General features: G+C 42.1%; 1 protein-coding gene across 15 annotated transcripts in view; it reads right to left on the bottom strand.

Annotated features, from left to right (window-relative positions):
* cast (calpastatin) overlaps positions 1–24,113 on the bottom strand; it is a 61,133-nt gene that overhangs the window by 22,355 nt on the left and 14,665 nt on the right. For 4 of the 15 annotated variants that reach the window (XM_048259042.1, XM_048259039.1, XM_048259040.1 and 1 more), the window contains 12 exons: positions 13,145–13,210; positions 7,344–7,493; positions 4,817–4,897; positions 4,230–4,352; positions 3,383–3,427; positions 3,081–3,179; positions 2,739–2,819; positions 2,080–2,130; positions 883–972; positions 625–705; positions 317–358; positions 73–144 (listed from right to left, as the gene is read on the bottom strand). In XM_048259042.1, coding sequence (XP_048114999.1) covers positions 73–144; positions 317–358; positions 625–705; positions 883–972; positions 2,080–2,130; positions 2,739–2,819; positions 3,081–3,179; positions 3,383–3,427; positions 4,230–4,352; positions 4,817–4,897; positions 7,344–7,493; positions 13,145–13,210 — 981 coding nt within the window. Of the gene's footprint in view, positions 1–72; positions 145–316; positions 359–624; positions 706–882; positions 973–2,079; positions 2,131–2,738; positions 2,820–3,080; positions 3,180–3,382; positions 3,428–4,229; positions 4,353–4,816; positions 4,898–7,343; positions 7,494–13,144; positions 13,211–21,921; positions 22,087–24,113 lie in introns of those variants that run through there. The other 11 variants (XM_048259044.1, XM_048259047.1, XM_048259049.1 and 8 more) reach the window with 8 other exon arrangements.

The raw sequence follows: 24,113 nt of genomic DNA, 5'->3' as shown, positions 1-24,113 counted from the left end.
TCAAAATATCCCTCCCTCACTCCCCCTTCCTTCTCTCTTTTTCTAAATCTTTTAAGTTTTGATTTTCCTCACCTCATCAGTCTTTGGTTTAGCATCGGGAGGTGGAGAGCTCAGTGCTCCCATCAGGGAGAAATCACCACCAGTCTATAGACAGAGAGAGAGAAAAGAGAGAGAGAGAGAGAGAGAGAGAGAGAGAGAGAGAAACAGAGAGAATCTGTTCAAAATCACTTCACTCACTAAAATCACTCATGTTGATGCTGTGTTGTGAGAGAAGCAGCCATCAGTCAGGTCAGAACTGTATGTGAAGAAACACTACCTTCTCCTTTTTAGCCTTCTTATCAGCAGGAGGTGCAGGGGACTACAGAGAGGGGGGAAGGTTGGCACCATCAGCACACGCATGCTAACACGCACACATGCTAACACACGCGCGCGCGCACACACACACACACACACACACACACACACACACACACACACACACACACACACACACACACACACACACACACACACATACTTTCTCTATATATCTGTCTTTCTCTCTCTCACTCACACACACACACACACACACACACACACACACACACACACACACACACACACACACACACACACACTATGTACCTTTGTGGAAGCAGGAGGTGGTGGTGCAAAGTTTGAGAAGCCAGCTGACAAGGCATCAATGGCTGCTAAATCCTCGACTTTCTGCAAACAAACCAATGAGGCAGTTTAAAAGATGAAAGTACGATCGAGACTTTGACTTTGACGTTTGATTATGTGTTTGTTTTTAAGACAGAGAAATGTGTGTGTGTGTGTGTGTGTGTGTGTGTGTGTGTGTGTGTGTGTGTGTGTGTGTGTGTGTGTTTTCGTGCGTACACTTACTGTCTCCTTCTTCTTCTGTGGGGCTGGGGGAGCAGAGTGCATGAAGCCTGCAGACAGTGAATCCAACGCCTCATCTGTGCTCAGAGGTTTCTAAACACACACACACACACACACACACACACACACACACACACACACACACACACACACACCTGTCAACATTAATACAATATTCAGAAACAGCTAAGCATTGGTGAGCGTAAATTTAATACTCAGACCCTCCACTAGGGGTCCTCTGAGACCATTGTTGGGGAGCACAATGTGGTAGCGTTATAGAAAGCATGTGTCATGGCAGGAAAAGTACAGACACACCCTCCGCATTCCTCACACTCGGGTCCAGAAACACAGGCTTTCTCAAGACCTCTCTGGAAAGTGTTAAAGAATGCCAGTGCATAACTAACTGGGATGCACCGAGTCTACCAGAAGCACAAGCTAACTCGACTTGTGTTGTGCAAAGTAAGACCAAAGACATTAAGTGTATAGGATTATAAGATGGCTGTGATCATGCATGCTTGTATGTCAGTGTATATGTATGTATGTGTGTGTGTGTGTTTGTATGTGTATTAGTGTGCAAAGGGAAGGTGTAGTGGCTGGATATTTGCTAAGCCAACACCCCACAATGCAGTGCAACATTACACACTGAGGAAGTTACCAACGCAGAAGGGAAAGGTTCAGAGAGACAGAAAGCAAACATATGCATGTGTATTGTGTGCATATGTAAACATTGAATTATAAGTCAGTCACAAAATTACGATGATCAATTAGCGCAACCACTTGCCCTACCTTGACAACATAACAGCCATTTTCTAGCTATGACCTTAGGTAACTATGTAATGTATTAAAGTTAACCATCAGAGACCAACTATTCTGTTAGAAATGTCTTTCTCCACTGTTGATAATAAAACTAAGAGTTACCCCTTAGTGTGTTTGATCAAAAACTAAAATATTATTTTGGTTCAAACAGGCTACAATATTAAAGCTAAATCTTTCCTCTGTGATGATTCTCTACAGACCAGCATGGCACATCCGTAACACAAGTCTGTTTAAAACCAAAGCTAATGGTTAAGTGACTCAGTTAAGGAAAACAGATTTAGATAATACAATATTGGCTCTAGGTTGACAAACGCAGGTTAGTTGAGGGCAAAAAGGTGTTCATGGCCATTACGTCCTCAGCTATTAGAAAACAGCCATTCTTACCGTCACCTCCTTGGGCTTCACGTCTGGTTTGGCAGCTGGGGCCCTCTTCTCCTAAAGGAAGATCAAAGGCCAAAAGACAGTCAGATGTATTATAGCTGTGCATGAAAAAAAGAATCTGTGACTGCTCTGCTAATAAGAGACTCCTCAGTCTCTGGAGCTCAAAACAAAATTATGCCACCAGACGATTGTCCTCATTTGTAAGGAAAAGAATCAGCTAGAACATGACGATGATGAAAAGAAAGTGCTTGGTGAGGAAAGGAAGAGGAAGAGTATGAAGAGACAACGAGAAGAGTAATCGCTGATCTTTTTTACACACACACACACACACACACACACACACACACACACACACACACACTGTAAATTACTGTTTACCTGACTTCATGTTAACCTGTACAACCCGTCTAGCAGTCAAGCAAGGAATTTAGCTAACAGCATTAGTCCTTGAAGTATGCTTTGGACAAATGACTGACTTTGATTTCACTACATGGTGAACCTCAAGACAAAAAGCAGTGGAGGACTGAGAACGTCACCAGGAGAAGAACGCTATCAAGGATGAGAGGAGAGAAAGGAAAGACAAGAGCATGAACTTCATGGCTGGAAAAAGAGATTGAAGAAGGGAAGGAGGGAGGAGAAGATGGATGAGTGCTGCCACTGACCAGGTCCTCCTTTCTGTAGCCAGGTGGAAGTGTGTCATCTCTCTCCCCACATAATACACCCTTCTCTGATGTCATTCCAGGCTGACACACACACACACACACACACACACAAACCACATAACATGCAATTAGAAATTAGATGCCATATCAGTAAAATGCTGTAAATCCAAATGTGGATATGACTTAACTACACTATTTACAAACACTACACTTACAAACAAACAGTGATAAGTTATCACACAACTGTACACATTAACCCCCCAAACACACACACACACACACACACACACACACACACACACACACACACACACACACACACACACACACACACACATCTACCTCTTTGACTTCTGGCCCTGTATATACGGGAGCTGTGGGCCCCAAAGACTCTGAGGGCAACGTGCCGGCCAGGGCATCTAAGGGATCAATATCAACAGCCTACACACAAAATCAAACACACAAATATCAACACAATACCAGACGTATACATACACACAGACACACTCCAACAACTGAGCGGTTAATATACAGTACTGGCAGTGGCCACACAACATTCAACAGAAGAGAAACACAAACTTGCAGAAATCAGCATCCTGTGAGACACACACAAGCAGACAGTGAATGAGAGATGGAATGCTTACCGGAGCACTGGCGTGGGCTTTCGGAGGGCCTACCTCCCTCTGTACCTGAGGAAAGAGTACAACACACATAAGGAACATGGCCATGACTTAGCTATAGGTGTCCTCCATAATGGTAGTCATATAGCACCATAAATATGAACATAACAAGTCAGAAGCACAAGAATAACAGAAGAAGAACTCCACACATACATAAATCAGATATTCTACAAAAGCAATCTTTAGCCTGAGTGTCACCTCAAATAAAATAAAGGTCATAGGAACCACAGCATGACCAGAACGTTCATAAACTCTGTTTTCAAAATGACTGTAAATGTAGTGCATTTAAATATATCCATCTTTAGAAATGCACTTCTTGCTTCATTTCGATTCACACTAATTAAATGTGGTTGTTAACCTGCAAAATTTCTATAAACTGAAGCGCAAGTGACCCCCTTCTACTATTCTACAAAGTGGTCTTTAAGCTAATGATACACAAAGTAACTTTTTGAGCAATGGTGGTGGGCCATGTTCCTGAGAATTATTGTTCAGGTACATTCCCATTGATATTTTTTTTTTATTCATCAGCAGGCAAAATATCTGTAGGTAAATTATTATGATCAACCAATCAGAAGACATGGAACCGGTTATGTGGTCGCCAAGCAACATTGTTCAAAAAGTTTCCCCACTGATGATAACAGAGCTTAAACTGTCATTATAATACAGTCCTAACCAAGCCATTTACCATCAAGAATAATAATGCTTTTCAACAGAGGCACACAAATCAACAAAATGACAATAAAGGATAGCAGAAGACAATAAGGAACAAAAAAGTGTTCCCACAATCCTGTTTGAGTGATGAGGAGGATACCTTAGTGTCTGATGGCTTGGCACCCTTAGTGTCCGCAGACACACCACCCTTAGCAGCAGGCTTGGCTGCTGCAGAGGCATCTGCCTTAGCTGACTGGGACGTGCTCGAAGTGATGGGTGTCCTCTACAATGCACAGCACACATGGACACAGGCCATCAGACCTCTTTTGGGTACATTCACTTGATACTGTTCATGAGGCCAAAGTGATGGCGACGTGCAGCCCATGAGAATGACAAGGGGGGACATCCAAAGAATGAAGAACATGGATGAAGAAGTGGGCAGAAAGGAACAGAACCGCACCCAATGAAATCAAAGAATCACCCAAACACCCAAATCATTTCAGCACCTTAGTGATTGTCAGGAGGATCAGAAGGAAGGTGGAGGAGGTGAGAGTGAGGATGAGGATGAGGAGGAAGATGAAGCTGAAGCAGAGCTCCTAGGGTGAAGCATGAAGGAAACCCTGCTGCTGCAGACAGCACACGTGCAGAAGCCAAAGAGCAAGAGAATGACAGAGAAGAGATGAACAGGTAACAAGGAAGACAGATTTTCTATCTTCTCTTGTCCCCCTTTTGCAGTGTGACCTCTACCTTGAGAGTCTCTTGAGCTGGGGTCGTCTTGGATTTTGTGGTCGCTGTGGGGCTGGGGGCTACTTTGGCGGGAGTGCTGGTCTATGAATAAAAGGCAAGGCATGAATACACACATGAACGAATGTGGCGCAGATACACACACACACACACACACACATGCAAGCACGCACATATACACACAGAAGCATGTGAACCAAAACAATGACTCACTGAACTTACCCCAGACACTGAGCAGGGAAGGAAAAGTACACAATAGCACACAAACCCAAACAAAGACACAAAACCCAAACATAACACTCGGATTACAGTGAGACATAATTAATCATACATAAGATCAACACTGTATGATACTGATTATCAGCAGACACTAGTGGAGCTTGAAGGTCATGAGGAGAGTCTACCTTGGGGGCATCTTTTGGGGAGCCCTTATGGGAGAGGGGCATGTGTGGACTGGGAGACATAAATGCTTCATCTTATGGATGAAGACAACAGTCCTGAAAACTAGTGTTAATTTCGTCAGACGAGACGAGAGGAAATATGTTCGTCAACAACCTTTTTTTTCATGACTAAGACGAGACGATGACGAGACGGCAGTAATGTCCTGAAACACTGACTAAGACTATCTTAAGATGCATTATTGTTGACGAAAAAAAGACTAGACTAAAATGTTTTGCATGAAATAAAACTAAGATAAAATCTCTCTTCATTTTAGGTCTACAAAATGAGAAAGACAGAATATCTAGCTGTTACGTTTTCAAAATATTCAAATGAGTTCATACGCAGCTTTCCTGTAGGCTAGTCTACGTGCTGTTGCTGCAACCCTGTGGCTGCAACACTAAACTACATGGAACAAGAACACTGGAGATTTCTGCCAGAGTTAGCAAGCTAACTACCTAAGCTTTATGCCACAATGCTACATACCCAGAAGTTGAAGCTTCTCTCATACAAATTAACATCCCCAGAATGTCCATATACGAAAATGTTCATCATGTAATGTCAACTATTTAACTAGTTAGACTGATGATGCAAAGTTTGCTAGCAAGTAAGCTAATATGGAAAGTTTGCTAGCAAGTTAGCTATGGCTAAGACGGAGAGTCTGTTTGGGGAATGTGTTGTGTTTGGGCGCATATCGCCATCTAGCGAGGTGGAGTAAAACATTAATACTTTGGCCTATGACAGTGTTTCTCAAACCTTTTCAGTTTCAGGACCACTTAACTAACCCTAAAAAAAAAAAAAAAAAGATTAGACCTACTTCAACAGTAGCCTATAATTAGTCTACACAATAGGCCACCTTGCTTATTATCTTTGTACTTTGCTTATTGTGTGGATTCATACTGTATGATTTAAACTGGCATATCTTAGTTGTAGAACTGTTTTACATACAAGTTGGTTCAATATTGCAAACAACTCATCTATATTATATTTTACCACGCCTGCTTTCGCGGACTACTTGGGATACCTTTATGGACCACCAGTGATCCCCCGGACCACACTTTGAGAAACACTGGTCTACTTAATATGACAGTGGTCCAGTCAAATCTTTTACTGTCTATGGTCAAATCCCAGCCGAGCTATAACTGTAGCTCGACTTACCTGTGCATGTAAACATACTGACTGACAAAAAATCAGAATGAGTAATTATAACAGACGAGTAGCCCTGTGGACACACAATATTGTTGGAAAATTGAGATGTGTGAAACACTATTTGACTCAAATGGTAATCAGAAATAATTTGTTATGAAAAAAAGACTAAAATGTGTTGACTAAAACTGACTAAGACTAAGATACTTTTAGTTTTATTTTTGACTAAAACTAGACTAAAATGACGAGACTTTTAGTCAACTAAAACTTGACTAACAAAAATGATATTTGAATGACTAAATATGACAAAGACTAAAAAGGACATTTCGTCACAAGACTAAGACTAAGACTAAATTAAAAATAGGTGACAAAATTAACACTACTGAAAACAGTCAATATTCACATGCGGATGGACGTGGCAATACCCAACAATAGCACAGAGAAATGCCTGGCAGGAGACACGTAGAGAAGCTGTGGGTCCTAACTTAAAATGAACAAGTCCGTCCACTGACCACAGGCGTAAAGAAAAGCACCACCAGGAGTCGCTTAAGACCCAGAATGATCACCGCAGCAGACAGAGGGAGGTTTTAGGAAGATAGGCTGTCTTCTGTTTGACAAGAAACAAATGACACTTTGAAGAGGCGCGTTGATGTGGGAGGAACCACCAATCAAGCAAGGAGTGAAAGCAACAAAGAAAAAAAAAAAGCTCCAGCAGGATTCTTCCCCGTGGAGAAGAAGCAGACCTCAGAGGGACCACACAGCTCAGGTCAGCTGGAGAGAGGGAGGGTGGAGGGGGGCAGTAAGGAAGCATGAAAGGGATGAATGATAACACCCATGCTGCACAGGATGAAGTGAGAGCGCCACGATTGGGGAATGAAGATGAAAGCCGAGAGGCCTCAAAGGCACAGAGAGCCTGGGCAGTCCAGCAGCGGGTAAGCGTCTGTACCTCTGTGGTGGATTTGGGTGAGCCTTTGTGCGTGGTAGCGCCACCTGCTGCACTGGCTCCTCCTGAGGCAGGGGCCATAACAGTCGCGCCACCTGCTGCCTTTGTGCCCGCCTGGGTGCCCGTAGGCTTCGGGGTGGAGGCAGGGGCATTCTGTAACGAGGGAATCACACATGCCACTGAGGATGGGGGGGGGGGTGTCTGCCAAGGACTTTCAGTAAGCCCCAGTCTATGCCTGGAAGCAATATCCCCTCCTTCAGCTACTTTCTGCTGCCATATAAATATAGTAACACAATAATGATGTCCCCACATTTCTAACAGTATGCTGATACTGAGCTCGTTGTGGAAGACATGGAATATGACACTAATAAAAGTGAGGTCAGTAGATGCTCTCATGCAGTCTGACTCATGAGCAAAACAAACAAGAGCCTGTGAAGCACCTCTGACACAGTAAGTGCTATGAAAGCAGTTTTCACAAATGCCTTAGACAGCTAGTTAGATAAGTAAAGCATAGGAAATGTAGCATAACCAGAGATAGTTGATACTGAAGCTAAACTAAAATATAAACTAAAGTTAAAATATAAAACTAAAGTATCTTTGGAATGACTGAATGCAAGTTTTTGTCATTTGTTTCCTATTTTAATGATACATTCTGTGTGATCTTTGTGAGTGGCCAACTATTCACTGAATACTGCAGATGTAATGGTATGCCACTCCTTTCTTCTCTCAAAGCAGATTTTTATTATCCTGTTTATGTGGAAACACAACGCCCTGGCTCTGGGGGGCAGGCTCGCCACTCTTCAGAATGCTGAAAGTCTGGCCAATCTGGTGCCACTAAATCAGATTCACTAATACCACACTACTTTAAGGTGGCTGTTGTCATGACTTCTTGCCACAGAGGAGAGAATATGCACTGGTGGGCCAACATCAAGGAATTGTAGCATCGCCATGGAAGTGCCCAGACAAACACCGTACATCACCACGGTTACAGCAAAACTTGATGAGTCAAACATTTGCTCTTGGGAGAACATGTCCTTTCATCCACTCTGAGCCAGCAAAGATTTACCACACACACACACACACAGACACACACACAGATACACACACACACACACACACAGATACACACACACACAAAGTTACTGAACAAACGCTCTCTCTATTGGACCTGACAAACATTACAAGAACACACACAAACACATTTCATTCTGGCACAAGGAAACTTTTATCTGGACTGCTAGCATCCCTTCCCCCACTCATATATCTTCTCTCTTGTCTCTCCCTCACTACACGAGTGAACACATCTACTGTGTTTCTGTCACCGCCATTAAAGGTCTGACTAAATCACAGGAAAACTATAAGGACAAACCTCATTGGCATAGCACAGAACACTGTCCATGCAGTCAATCATCTGTGTGTCAATCAAAGACGAGGTGGACCATGGGAGGGGTGACAACGGGTGCATCCAGACACCTACCTGCCACTATTAAGGTTTTGCACCTACGTCATAATGTCATGTGACCGTTTGTTTACAACTAGAGTGGTAGGCAAGAATGGTAGGCAAGGAACTGCAGAGAGTGGTAGGCAAGCCTACAACAGTCGGGTTGCATAGGCTACACATAGTTACAAATAGCTTCAAAATTGAAATGTTAATATCAAATATTGACCGATGCCGACCACTTGTGTAGGCCCTAACAGTTGGTTTTACAATAAGAAGCAAAAGGCTTAATGAACCGCTTAGCCTACCTATCCTTGTGGTTGTGGAGGATGATCATTAGCAGCTGTGAAGTCTTTAATTCTCAAGATAGCTCTAATGGTGTAGCCTACTGTCTACTTAAGACGTAGGCTAAAAATACTACTATCTACAGTCATCCAAAAATGAATTGCCAGAGATAGGCTATGAAGGGGAAAAGTGCAGCATTTTAAACATGGCAAGATTATTTTTACCGAACAGTTTGTTCTAATTTGTCTCGTGGAAATTCGTGGCTTGTGGACATCAATCACCTATCTTCTGTCCTTCTATTTCAAGTTATCATGAGTGTCATTTGATTATATAATCACAACAAATGCTAATAAATGAAAACAGAATAGGCTTATGTGCTATAGGCTAACGTTACAGGTCAGGCTAACTCCCGTATGTCAAAATAAACTGATTTGATCCTAATTGTTTAACGATCACACACAACAACTTAACACAGCAACCTCAAACACCACTGTTGAACCTAGGCTACTGCTTCAGTCATGTAAGAAATAAGCAGTTTATGAATTATCTTTATTCGCTTAATCAAGTCCACATGACCAAAATAACAACATATTTAAAGGCTGAGCTAGCATAACAGCCTAATATAGGCTTATGCTGCAATGGATAACTAATAAAAAGTTTCATACAATTAATGAACTTTATCACTCACATTCTGAGTTTTTCTGGGTGGTTATATATCCATGCAGATCGTCTTCGAATAAGCCATCGCTGTTATATGATATAATATGTTACAGGATTCATGACTAACGCCATTAATGTTACATGATGCTGACTGACTCTGGCTATAACATAGGCTACCGCTTTAACGCCTGCTGAGTCTACTGCCTACCAAGACCTGTCGCTGTTCAGTTGAAGTTAAATGATCAAATATTGTTTGATTTTGTGTCAGCTTTCAGAAGGAAGACATGTTCCTTTCTGGTCAAATTTCCCAGCTTCTAAGAAAGGCTATTGTCTTCGTAAACCGAAGTTTTGAACAGAGAAAAAGTTAGGCTACCATTAGGCTACATGCAGGTTCTCCCATAACGTTATCGATACAGATCAATGCACCAAATCAGGGCGATTTTAGCTAAACAACGCTCCTGTGACAGGCTATCAAATATTGAACAATGGGATAACGTTTCATCATCACCTTTATTGATGCCTGAAATGTTGACATTGCTGAAATACAGAGATGTAGCCTACTGAGAGGCAGCTGCAGACAACGATGTTCAATGGGTTCAACTTGTCCCTTGCCTACCAGCTGGATGTAAACAAAGCTATAGAACCTAGAATACGTCACATGAAAAAACGCAATAGTTCCCAGTAGACATACTGCTACTAATACTCAAGTGGAAAGTAACGAAATACATTTACTCACGTTACTGTATTGAGTAGTTTTTCTGTGTAGCCTATTTTGTATTTTTTAAGTAGTTTATTAAATCGGTATTTTAAATTTTACTTCATTACATTTTTGAGTGAAGTATTGTACTTCGCCTACATCAAAATCCCATCCGTTACTTGAGTAAAAAAAAAGTTAAAGGAGAATTCCGGTGTGATATTGACCTAAAGTGTATTGAAACATGATACCGAGTGTGAATGTATGTCTCATAGTCCATCTCGGCTTGTCCCCTGCACTCCAAAATCTGGCTTAGTTAGCCGATGCTACCAACAGCTTTTCAATAGTGGTGCTTGACATCGGGCTAGCCATGCAAATAAATCACTGTTTTACACCCATTTACGAGGCTCAATGTATCTCCACACTTCATTGGTAGACTTCCGAGGGCCCTGACATTTAAAACGAGACATTGAGAACTTTGAAAAAGCACTGGTGGTTTACTTACAAGACGATTTATACAGACAGTATCTTCAATAAGTTTAGTGTTTGCAGCCATCTTGAATTTAGTCACGATAAGTCGAGCAACGAGTAAGAATGAACTGGTATGATAAGGATCAGATTCCAAAATAATTCAGTGGAAATGCATGGATTCCAGTTTCTGAAGAAACTGGAATCCATGCATTTCCAATGAATTATTTTTGAATCTGATCCCTTATAATTCAGTGGAAATGCATGCATTTCCAATGAATTATTTTTTGAATCTGATCCCTTATCATACCAGTTCATTCTTACTCGTTGCTCGACTTATCGTGGACTAAATTCAAGATGTGCGTAAGGCTTCACGACACCAATCTTGCTCCAGCAGCGAGATCACAATAGATGATTGGCACGATGTCTTCACAGCACACCACATGATTGGCTCAATGTATTTTACAACACACCACATGATTGGCTCAATGTATTCACATGTCGACGCTTTTGCCGAAGGGGGTTGTGATATGTGTAGACAACTGCCATATTGGCGTTACAAACTAACCCCATGCATTACTATGGAGGATTTTTTGAGTGCTGTATCTCCTCATTAGAAAGTCTTTGGTAGGACAGTATGTACAAATGAGTTGCAAGTCTGAGAGTAGTGCTGTGACAAGAGGGGTCCCCCAGGGGTCTGTGGTGGGCCCTCTGTTGATTATTATCTACTATCCTCAGGCAACATGGTGTTCAATTTCTACTTATCTACAAAACCCACTGCCACTCTTTCGCCAGCTGCAATTACTGCCTGTCTCCATGACATAAACTTGTGGATGACACAAAACTACCTGAAGCTGAATAGCAGTAAGACTGAGCTGCTAGTGGTTGGCTCCAAATCAGCTCTTGCTAAGATGGAACCTTTCACCCTTTGTAGATGGCAGCACCATCCCTTACTCCAACCAGGTCAAGAGCCTTGGTGTCATACTGGACAATACACTTTCATTTAGTGCACACATAAACAGTATGTCTCGAAGTGCCTTTTTCCATCTAAGGAACATTGCACGGCTTCGCCCAGCGCTCACCCAGCAGAGTGCAGAAGTCCTTGCGTATGTGACATCCTGCCTTGACTACTGTAATTCCATCTTGTCTGGAATCCCTAAGCTGCTATGCGGCTCAGCTGTGGAACCAACTTTCGGATGACATTAAAAAGGCCCCAACTGTAGCCAGTTTTAAATCTAGACTTAAGACCAAACTGTTCTCAGATGCTTTCTGCTAACTGTGCCGAGTTACAAATTCTGAATCTGCCTTGATAATTATTCTACTTTGTCTGTTATTACTTTTTTTACTGCTTTTGCCTTTGTTTTTGCTTACTAATTATTCTTTATTTTTAAATGATTTTACCTTGTGTTTTATGTTTTCTTTTCATTATGATCTTTACCTTTTAACTATTCTTTGACTATATTGCCCTTCTATGCTTTTATTTGTTGTTATTGTTTGGTTTTGTTTATGTAAAGCACATTGAATGACCTCTGTGTATGAAATGTGCTATATAAATAAACTTGACTTGACTTGACTTGACTAATAAGCTACTCCATCAGCTCCAACTGATTCAGAATTTTGCAGAGGTATGGGGCAGGAGGGGTACTGTATGGGACAGGAGGGCCAGGGGCAGGAGGGGTATGGGGCAGGAGGGGTAAGGGACAGGAGGGGCAGGAGGACCAGAGGCAGGAGGGGTATGGGGCAGGAGGGGTAGGGGTATGGCCAGGCCTGTGGCTGAATGGCAGGAAGCACAACGTTTTCTTTTTGGCTGTGATTAAACCTCACAGGTCGTCCAGGAGGCTTTTAAAAAACATAACAAAGCACACGCCCATGCATGCAACGCACATGAATATGGGCGCAAGCGCCACACACACACACACAAACACACACACTCACACTCACACTCAAAACAAACACACACACCAATATATGTCAAGTCAAGCACACATTCACACACATACAAAAAAACACAGATGTAAGTTTCACTTAGACATGAACAACTCGAGCCATCTTCTTCGACTAAAACCTGGAACTTCACTGACGGAAGCCAGAATGGAGGGTGGAAATCTCCCTAGCAAATAGGCAGGCCTAACACAGACAATGGGGGTGGAAACAGGAAGACATGGAGAGAGAGAGAGGGAGAGAGAGAGAGAGAGAAAGAGAGAGAGAGAGATGGGAGAAGTGTACACAGTGGAGCAATGGACAGAGGAGGGCACATACCTCATACTGCGCAGGCTTCACAGCAACCTGTGCTGCTGGGATTGCGGTGGCCGGTTTGGTCTGAGACTGCAGAGAGAGAAAGAGAGAGAGAGATTAATTTAAATCTCACATACACATACGTCATTATGTAGAAAAGACATGGCTAAATAAAGAAACACATTTAAATGGGATGGGATCAACAAAACAAATCAACATGACAAGATGTAGGCTAACAGCCAACAGACAGAGCTGAAATCTACACCATCACTGATAATGTCTCTGGTATTCTCCATGGCTTTGATACTCGGCGACTGCTTGGGCTGCATAAAAGTCTGCTCTTATGGATGAAATATTAACTGCAAGGGCAAGAACTCAGCTCAGAAAACTCTAATGACTGAGATGCCATGTGTTTGTGTTTATATGGTGTGTGTGTGTGTGTGTGTGTGTGTGTGTGTGTTTGTGTGTGTGGTGTGTGTGTGTGTGTGTGTGTGTGTGTGTGTGTGTGTCAGAGCAGCGGAGCAGTGGAAGCAACCAGCAGTTCTGATCATATGATCGAGCACAACAGCAGCAATGACCTCTTCCAACCAGAATAGCGACTGATCACACACTATAACTCTCTAGCAACTTGTGTTTCTACTGCTGAGTCGTCTGCCAGGCACTGTGACTCACTATTTTGTTATGTGTGCACAGAATAACAGGGACTCCCCCACCAGGGCTTAAAGGGGAACAGGGTGGAAATTGAAAATATAAGCAATGCATTTGTGTGTGTATGTGTGTGTGTGTGTGTGTGTGTGTGTGTGTGTGTGTGTGTGTGTGTGTGTGTGTGTGTGTGTGTGTTTGTTGGTGTGTAAAGTCAGGGATGATACAGAGCCACTATATTTAATTCTGAAACTAGAAAATACACTCTAAAAAATGATTCAGAGGTTAGTAGATAAAACTTAAATGAAGAACATTTTCGGCATAAAAAAATTAAGTTTGCTACTTGTACATGTATAGGTGAGTTGACAATTTATTTTAAGGAGTTTGTAATACTGAAAAAGAAAGAAAGCTGTCTCAACTTATTCATATATGGATTTTCAACACACAGTCTTGCTTTCACCTAACAATAGTATTAAGTTCCTGAAACTTGTAAATCTCGTGACCAAACTTATAAAGCTAATAACACGATTGAACGCTCAGGACCTTCCAGACCACGCCCTGAAGTAACAGAAATTATGGCACAGGATCCTGTAGCCTGCATCGAACATCACAGGTAATGCGAAAGTAGTCTAGCCTACTATTTTTGTGTTTGTTTTAAAAGCAACAGCTATCAAACAACGGGCACACAGTGCATCAAAATCTTTGTCACGGACACTCAAATGAAATTAACGCTACAGCTTGCCCTTTGCTAATTTGAATATTTGAAAAGATGGATTTTAGCTATCTACAGACAGTAGCTATCGTGTCTTCCAAACTAGCTGCTGCTTGCACCGTAATTAAACCATTTGAAAAGATGACTTTGGTAGCTGGCGCCTTCAAAGTTACCTGCAGCCTGCCCTTTGATCATTTGAGTTAGTAAAGGTAAATTTAGCTGTCTGGTGTCTTCAAATTTCACCGTGGCAGCTGTATTCCGTGACTAACATTTTAGCATTGCTAGTTCTAACACTGCACGCGTTTGAGGATCATATTTGGTCGGCCCTAGTTAAGCTAACATTGTCACTATTTATGAAGGTTTGTGGGCCATTTGACATTCTTAGTTTAATCCTGAACATAGGCCTAATAGGTAGGCCAACATTTATTTATTTTGAAGTTTGAGAAATATTATGTGTCAATCCCTGCAAACCATGTAGATTTTGTTCATTTTGTTGTTTAATCTTGAGGTAAATTTTAACATTGTGCCTTTCTTTATACAGATAAATGACTAATTCAGACGGAGCTCTCTACATTCATTCATTGCACAACTGGACCAGTTGCCATTGCTTTAAAAAAATAAACAATGCTTTCAGAAAATTTAAATTGCTGTGTGCTTTTATTCAGACAGAAGTGAAGTAAGTTACTATAACTTAAAAAAGATCCATGCAAATTGTTACCTTAATTTTTTTAAGTCATTTCAACTGTTGTTTTTTGAGTAAATATTGTGAGACTTTATAGTGAGAAGAACTCAATTAGTTTAGCACAATCAACCTGATTTGTCCCTCTAAAAGCAATTAAGTTGAACCAACTTAATTATATTAATTTGATCATATAATATAATTCAGTTGTTCTAACTATATAAGTCTCACAATATTTACTCAAAAAAAACGGCTTGAGTTGAAATTACTTAAAAGATCCATGCAAATTGTTACCTCCAATTTTTTAAGTTGAGTAAGTGTATTATTTTTAGAGTGTAGTTTTGCAAGTGCTCCAGTGTGTACATATGTGAATATAACCACACCCTCTCCTGCCCAAACCTGTCCACACACACACACACACACACACACACACACACAAAAAAACAATACACACCTTTTTAGCATCCAGTGTGATCATGTCACATGGTTATTATTCATATCAGTGAGAAGATGAAAATATATCCATTGCTCATGCAACACTGACATCTTATCTAAGCTGCTGTTTCCAGCCTGCTAGGTTTATGGGGCCTTAGTGCACCTGCTCTGAGAGAGGGAGACACAGGAAAGAGCAAGAAAGGGTTTTTCATGTTGAAGTGTCTCTTTTTTTCTTGCTGATCTGACCTGTTCTGCCGGTTCTGAATACCTCATGATCACCAGGTTTTGCCTGAGTGTCTGAACTGACCAACCAGGTAGGCTTCACAACTGGGACTTAAAAAATACAATCATTTGTTCATCGCTGACTGAGATTTTGCTTCAGATTATGAGTGAAAGCATATGATGATTAACATGGCAAGTCATGACTGAGATCATCCATCCGCTTCTGAGTATCAGTAGACAGAGCATGAGGGAGGTTGGCACACTTGTTCTCCATGCAAATTCCTGCTCCCTGCTGACTAAGACGATGAGGCGGATTCCCTTTCTACAGAATTTCTCCTGATATTGTGGCGTAGTTCTATAGAAGTCTGTTGACGAATGTATCGTGGTTTCATCATTTGCTTTATGCAATATACTAATATCAGTGAATAAAGCTCTGGTTCTTATAATCAAACACTCTTGTCCCTCCCTGTAAATAAGTTGGGTCTATTTTACACATGAACATACGGACATACAAAGCGCTCTCTCTCTCTCTCTCTCACACACACACTCGCACACACACACACACACACACACACACACACACACACAATGTAATCACTATTAACTCTCTGGTATTAGTGTCAGAGGACTTCCTCCACTTCAAAGGGAGGATTTGGGCTATTTTGAGTCCAAAGCATTGACGCTGTAACCAGCTATACTGAGCAGCTGATCTTAGCCATGCTATCAGGTTGACACTCAAACAAGCAGAGGAAGTGTTTAGTTAATGCCACTTCCTATTGTTTTAAAGCTCTCTCTGCTACAGCTGCTGTTGCTGTAGGAATGACATGACTGCTAGTGAGAATTAGGGAGTAATTCTCTTAATTACATAAATCAGACACAGGGCCAGATATACCCTAAAAGAATTGGTGGTGAGAAACATCTCTCAAGGTAACATTTGCTATTTGATAGAGACAGATGCAGGCATGCATGCACTCAGGCACACACACACGCACGCAAGCATGCATGCACTCGCAGCTGTAGGCCCCTCTGCTCCCTATTTGGTGACCTAAGCCCTACACCTCTGAGGTAAGCTGGGTGGGTCATCCACCGCTCCCTCCAGGTGTGCCAGAGCTGTGGGCGTGGATGTTTCAGCTGCTCTGACAAAAGCCACACTCACACAAGCTAACAAGTCTTTCGAGCTGATACAGAGGTTACAGAACTAACAGCCTCTGGGTTGACGCTCATGACTAATAAAGGAAACACCTCACCTGGAGGCATAAAAGCAATGTGTAACCCCAAAATGCTTCCAGGACTTCCTGCTGCTAATCCTCTAGTTTTCCCTTCTCCCATGGCATAATCTATCTGACCCGCCCTGCCTGGTGAAAGTTCATCGCTTCTACTGTTGTTGACACATAAGGGAACTAGCAGCAACTTCTAGATTTTGAAGATGTGAAGAAAGACATTCTTTTGGGACTATCACTCGCTGACCCCAACCTTGACATCACCCTGGTGCATAATTTATATGTTTACCAATGTAAAGTGAAAAGGCTGTTTTGTGAAATTATTTGTCCGGCTGTAAAACATATCCAGCTACAGTAAAACAGTCTTAATAATGCCCAGAGTCAAGACTATCTTTTCTACATGTATATGAGATCAGATCACAGTCACAGATTCAGTTAATTGATCATGCACTCCGACTCCCAAGCCAAAACTGGCACCAGTTCAGATTCAGAAACTGTAGCCCAACTACTAATGTGACTGTTGATGGAACAGACTCAAAAGGTGAGGCATTCTTTACATTCTCAGAGGTCTCCACAGCAATGAACTTTGACCTTTAAGATTCCAAGGCAATCTCCTTGTTTCATCAAAGATTCTTTAGAAAACAATGGTTTAGAGTAAGAACTCATCCTCTATTAGTTTCCCCATGTCAGCAAACTCCAAGCCTGAAAGCTAAGCTCTACTCCTGCATTGATTGAGACTCCTGTGTGCTTTCTATTGATTAACCAAGAGCATCTGCTGCCAAGTGACATGCCGTATCAGCAAATATGGAATCAATTAATAAAAATAACTCAGGGGGAAAAACAAACAAGCTTTATTTTTTTTCAGTATAAAGGGGTCTACACATCTGGAGTTGAACTAAACAACAAAAATATTGTTTGTATTCATTTGTTGAGTGAGTATTGTATGTTACTTAATTAATTGTTTACATCCTGGAGGGCCGAGATACTGAAACCCAAAGCAGCCCAGGAGGTTTGGCCTGTTCTCATTTCTCTGGTGAGAAACTGTGACTGCAGTCAAAATACTGGCTGGTGCATTACCTCTTACAAATAAAATACACCAGTGCCTATAAAGTGGGGCAGAGGAGTGTGCTATGTTAGTCTGAAACACTGAACAATGGGTGTGCACACACAGATTGAGAAAAGAATACTGGGCAGGTACCACATGCCTGAACTTACAAAAACACAGGATTAATGAATGACGTTGGGCAACCCTCTCTCAAAACAGAGGTGGACAGTCAACTGACAGCCAGTGAAAGGGGTAGGGAGGGTCCGTATCATACTGCATGGATATCAGTTGTACACATACATACAAATATAAACTCATGCACACTGGAAGATATTGGCTGCCAATATTTAGACAAACAGTCACAGCTTTAAAGTGAACGTGACCCCGATAGCCGTGCCTATGACCCACGGAGGAACTCCGACCAACAAGTATGAGCTGGCAAACGTGATCACCGCAAATAGACGCCAGTAGGCCGCTTCAGAGCCCAGTGCTGCCACGTACTCAGCAACCAAACCCCTGTTGGCCATGGACCTGCCATATGCTCAACCTAGAGGGAGTCAATACGAGAGTCAATGTATGGAGTGTAGATTTGGTGGATTTGGTAGTCAGGTGAATAAGTAACCTTTTGTGGCGTAAAAGGGTTCACACTGGAAGCTTGTTTTATTTATCAGCGAGTAGAAAGAAATACATCAAAGAACCTTTTAGGGTTCAGAATTGCATTTGTTTTATAAGGAGTAGAGTCACTGGGATATATTCAGCTACAATGTAGGCCTATTCAAAGTCCACTAATAAAAATGAATGACTGACCTCTGTGCTGTATTCAGTCAATCAGGTATCTGATATCGAACAGACAAATATTGACCCAGAGCTTATGTTTGGATCAGGTTTTTGTCTAAGAGCTGAAGCCAGATCATTCCCAACAGGTCCACAAAAACCTGTTTCTCACCCTGGCCCTTCCCACACTCCTCTGCTCTAGCCATGGCAGCAGACAGACGTGCAGATGGACATACCCACACAACCTAAACGGTGTGTTTATGCGGTGGTAAGCTCAGAGCACATGCACAAACACAAACAACAGGAATGCTCTTGATGCATTCTTATGTACAAAATGGACAGTGAGGTCAAACAGCAGGCGGGGCCACCCATCAGAAGCAAGCGCTTCCACAAACAAGATTTATGTGGTTGTGTTGCTGTGTGTGTGTTGGTGTGGGTGTGGGTGTGGGTGTTGGTGTGGTTGTGGCTGTGGCTGTGTGTGTGTGTGTGTGTGTGTTTTGTGTTAAAATGTTTGTACAGGCTGCAAAGCTCCGCTTAGCTGAGGACACTATGTTGAAAAGCCTGTTCCCTTAAAAACACACTTTCAAAAGAATCACACACACACTAGTCAATCTCTTCCTCCCTCTCTTCCTCCCTCTGTTCCTCTCTCTCTCATCCTCCCGCCCCCAAAGTTGGTATGACTAATGCAGTGTCCCACCCTTCAAACCATTTTCTTCTCTGTGGCAGAGGAATGCTGGTGCTAAAAGGCTTGATGCTAACACAGCCTTGCTGCTGAAGCTCAGACAGTTCTACTATTCTGCTAGCTGCTAAGTACAACAATAACGGCTAACTCGGCTAAAAAGTCTGATCCTGGCAAAAACAAGACTCTGTGACATAAGACTGTTAGGTTTAATGGCCACCAGACATTGGTCCAAAAATGTACACCAACAACTGTGAGCACCAAGGAGCCAGCACCTATTGTGAAAGTCACACTTATCGTTAGCATCTTGAGTAAAAGGTTGTCTGTGATTGGCAAACCCATGGGATGTATTCAAGCAAAAGTACTTGCTTTGGGAGAAGTCTCACTTTCATAATTGGCTATACTTGACAACTTGGGTTGTGTCATCACAATGCCAACACAGCCTTGTCAGGGGAGATGTCATGCCTCCACATCACACCAATGTGGCTTATAATGTGACATATTAATATGAGTGTGTTAAGAGGAATATTTTGATTGTATCTTAGCAACAAGGGCACAAGGGTTGACAGGAAGATGACATCAGGGGCAACTCAGACAGCCTCTAGGCACACACACCAAAACACCTTCATCTGTTATTCTGATTATTCTAATTTCACTGTTGCCTTAAGCAGAAAGTACAAGTAGAAGTGATACCACCTGACTCACCCGACTATACATGAACTCGACTACTCAGGAAATGTTTAAATCTGCTAAAGAAGTTAACCAGAGAGTCAATGTGAAGGTTGACAAGGCCTCTCTTTAAAATATATTCAGCAAAGATTAAATAACAGAATGACAACTGGGCATATAGTCCTCAGTGGTCAAACCTGTAATGGTCAAACCTGCTCACAGACCAGGGTTAGCTGTAGTGTCTGTAGATGTCCCTTACAAAAAACAACTAGTTTTTCACGCATCAAAACTGCCTTTTTTCAGTGTTTGGAGTAGTATTTTGGGCATGAAAAGTATTGTACTGGACTTTACTGCAGAAATGCAGTATTCTGGACATGAAACTGCACTGTACTGCATTGTACTCTATTTTATACAGTCTATGATTGTACTTCAGGAAAACTGCCGCAACTGCAGTTATTTTTTGTAAGGGGTAGGACCAGGCGGACCATGTGATGGCTCAAACATATGGCACTGATAACACCAGGAAAAACTAACTGCTATCGCTTGATATACCAGACTGCAATACGCCATAACCATAACTAGAAATACATATGGCCTGATTTTTTACATTCAGTGTACTTCCCAATATTCAACATTGCAAGGAGTAACTTCTCAATAGAGCTTCAAACAAGCCAGTGTAGTTAGTGAATAATGAATTTGTTGGCTCCTTCATGCTTTCAACACCCATGCATTGAAACATAAAAGCCTGCACCAGCAATGGTGCCAGTCCATATTTCTCCACCTCAGTAATACAATATCCAAATAGACACCTGTGATAACATGCATGATATTCTCTCAGGCCCAAACTTATCTGACTTGTTCACTGAAGTGTCCTTCCTCACAGACTCACAGGTGCTTTCCTTAAGTCTTGCACATTGCCACATAAGACTGTCTTTGGAGGATACTGGGCTCCACCTCTGCAGGCTGCAGTACTGAACCTCCACAGGATATACGTCTAGTCAGGGCCTCAGCTGCCAACTCGAGCAGTGAGCTATATTAGTGGTTTCAGGAATGCCTTTTAAATAAGGTCTTCTAAGGACCCTTTCCAGTGTATTTAACCTGATCACTTTAATTTCTGCATTAGCATACAAGTTAGATGCACTTAATCTCCTCTCTAATCCTTCTGTTTAAATGCCACAAAACTTGTAAGACTGTGTAACAGCACGGCTTCACGCCGGAACTGTCAGACTGATCACAGCTCAGCTACAGACTGGAAAGACTGCAGGTTTCGAGCTGCTGGAAACATGCCAGGAATGTGTATCTACAGGTAAAAAAACTTCTGTGTCCCAGTAGAGAAGCATCTATTTGTAATACACACACACACACACACACACACACACACACACACACACACACACAGTTACAGAAGCTATGGAGCTAGGAGCTATTAGCTTTACAGTAGCAGATAGATTCTATGTATGAACAAGCATAAATGCGCACATATACTTATACACACACATTGTACACGTATACACACATTGTCTGTGTATGTAAAACCATTAAAAGGATGTTTTTTTCTGAATCAGTAGCTTCATATCAGAGCTTGAGCCATAATGAAGTCATTACAATCATCATCAGCGACAGTCATCAAGTTTGAGGCCATCATACTTTCCACACACTCTCACGCAACCACTCTGCCAGCACATAAACCGCTCTGAAGAGGAAACCACAAAATGGGTACGTACCATAGAGGCAAAAAGTGTGTGTCCTGTCTTTATTGGTTTCTGCCTAAGCGATAACCATCCACACCTGAAGAACAGCCACCTAAAAATCCCTCTACTGACAATGTTGAGCGACAGGGTGTATCTGTCTCATATACACCCACATACACACACACACACACACACATACACACTCACACTCTGGAGAAAGAAGTCATGAAAGCTGCACGGAGACTCCTCCCCTGAAGTGGAGATGGACAGGAGGGAGGGACCTGTGCTCCTTACTGTGCACTGCGGTCCATTGAGCTATGCTGCAGTGTGAGCTGATTGGCTGCTGCAAGGGAAAAACCCACCCCTTTTCAATGCTAGCCAGGAAAATAAACATGAGCTGAGTCTTTCCACATGACAAGGGAAGTTCGGGTATAGGGGTGGTGGCTAGGCTAGAGCTAACATACTGACGTGAAATGTGTGTGTGTGTGTGTATGTGTGTGTGAGAGAGAGAGAGAGAAAGTGAGTGAGTGGAGGCTAATACAGTACATGAGAGTGAAGAAATGCTGTGAATGAGTGAGGAGAAAACAGAAAACAAGAAAGACAGGCAGACAAATCGAGGTGGGCACACTCTATGGTAGGGTGTGTCCAACACACTCATGCCATAGGAATCCCAGCAGTACAGCACAGCAACCAAAAACATAACACACACATAGACACACACACACACACAAGCCCCAAACCACACCCTTTCAACAGAGAAAAGAAGGGAGGGACCAAAGATGGAGGGACAGAGAAGAGGGAGGAAAAAGAGAGAAGGAACATGCAAAGGGAACACACTGGGTGGAGCAGCGAAGAAATATAAACATGTGGATCGAAGTTAGCTAACTTAAGAGAAAGGAGAGAGAGTGAAAGAGAGACACAGAGAGAGAGAGTACTGGGAGAATGAGATAACAGAGCAGAAAACAGAGGGAAAGTATGAGGATAATACAGGAAAGAGATACAGGCATGAACACAAACCAACACACACACATAAGCGTACACAATCACAGGCACAAACACACTGACACATGCACACACACAGCCAAACCACTGGGGAGACTGGATATCAGCCAAGCCTTACATAACCACCCAGTTTGCCCCCTTCATGTGTGTGTATATATTTATATGAGCCCAATAGCCTTCCAGAACTAGCCTAGCACTAGCCTTCCCTCTCCTAGACTTCCACAGCCTGCCAGTGGTTACCAATGCTCTACCTTTCACTAGCTGCAGTCAGGCTGGGCAAGTAGGATCACGCAGCCCTGTTGTGACTGACTGACTGACTGACACACACATACTGGGTGCAGTCAAGATGATCAGGAACATGACTAACCAGCACTTCACAGACTTTGAGAAGAGCTCCCCCTGGTGTTCATATTCTGCACTGTATATCACGGAGTTGTACTGCCTAAAGGTCAGATCCTGAGCACAGCATTTAATGATCTATATAATATGTTTGTAATTTAATACAGAACATCTAGGCCCTCCATTGAGCAATATGTAATAGAACTTGTAACTTGCTCTGCCATTGCATCAGCTGAGCTGTGAGCTGACTGTTTGGGAACAGAAATTCTTACTGAAGACCAACACAGCTATAACTTTCTCACTTTCTCATGGAACATGCTCCCAAACTCTAGTTCTCTAGTCATTAACAGTGGATGGAGAAACCTCAGTAATGGCACCTGTGACTATATGAGAGTGAGTGTACATGTATGTCACAGCAAGACTGGATAATTAGTCTGGATAATTACAATAATAAAACACAGCTGAGGGGCAGAACAATAAGGTGGGATGTCTACTAATCTATGCCGAGGGGGGATGATCTGTATCATATATGATTACTGAATTCACCCATGCGAGAACTAAATGTTTTGAAAACGATACTTTTCCTTTGCGTATTCAAAGACCTTTGCGTCCTCCATACATTTAACATTGTTTCTAGAAATACCCTCATCCAGACGGAAAGACAAAACAACATATAACAATTGTGGCACGTGTTTTTTCAAAAATATTTATATTGTCATGAGGATTTCTTTATTCTCAGAATAAATGTGCTTTTCTTTCCTCATTGTTTTCATTCTGAAACCATAAAAAGATGATTTGTTATACCCCTTGTATTCATCTTTACCAGGGGTACTAATAAGTGTGGAGGGTTCTGTGTATACAGAAACATACACTGTGTTAACTTA

The sequence above is a fragment of the Alosa alosa genome, chromosome 12 (genome assembly GCF_017589495.1).
Source record: "Alosa alosa isolate M-15738 ecotype Scorff River chromosome 12, AALO_Geno_1.1, whole genome shotgun sequence".
NCBI lineage: Eukaryota > Metazoa > Chordata > Actinopteri > Clupeiformes > Clupeidae > Alosa > Alosa alosa.
This window is presented reverse-complemented; position numbering and strand designations above follow the sequence as displayed.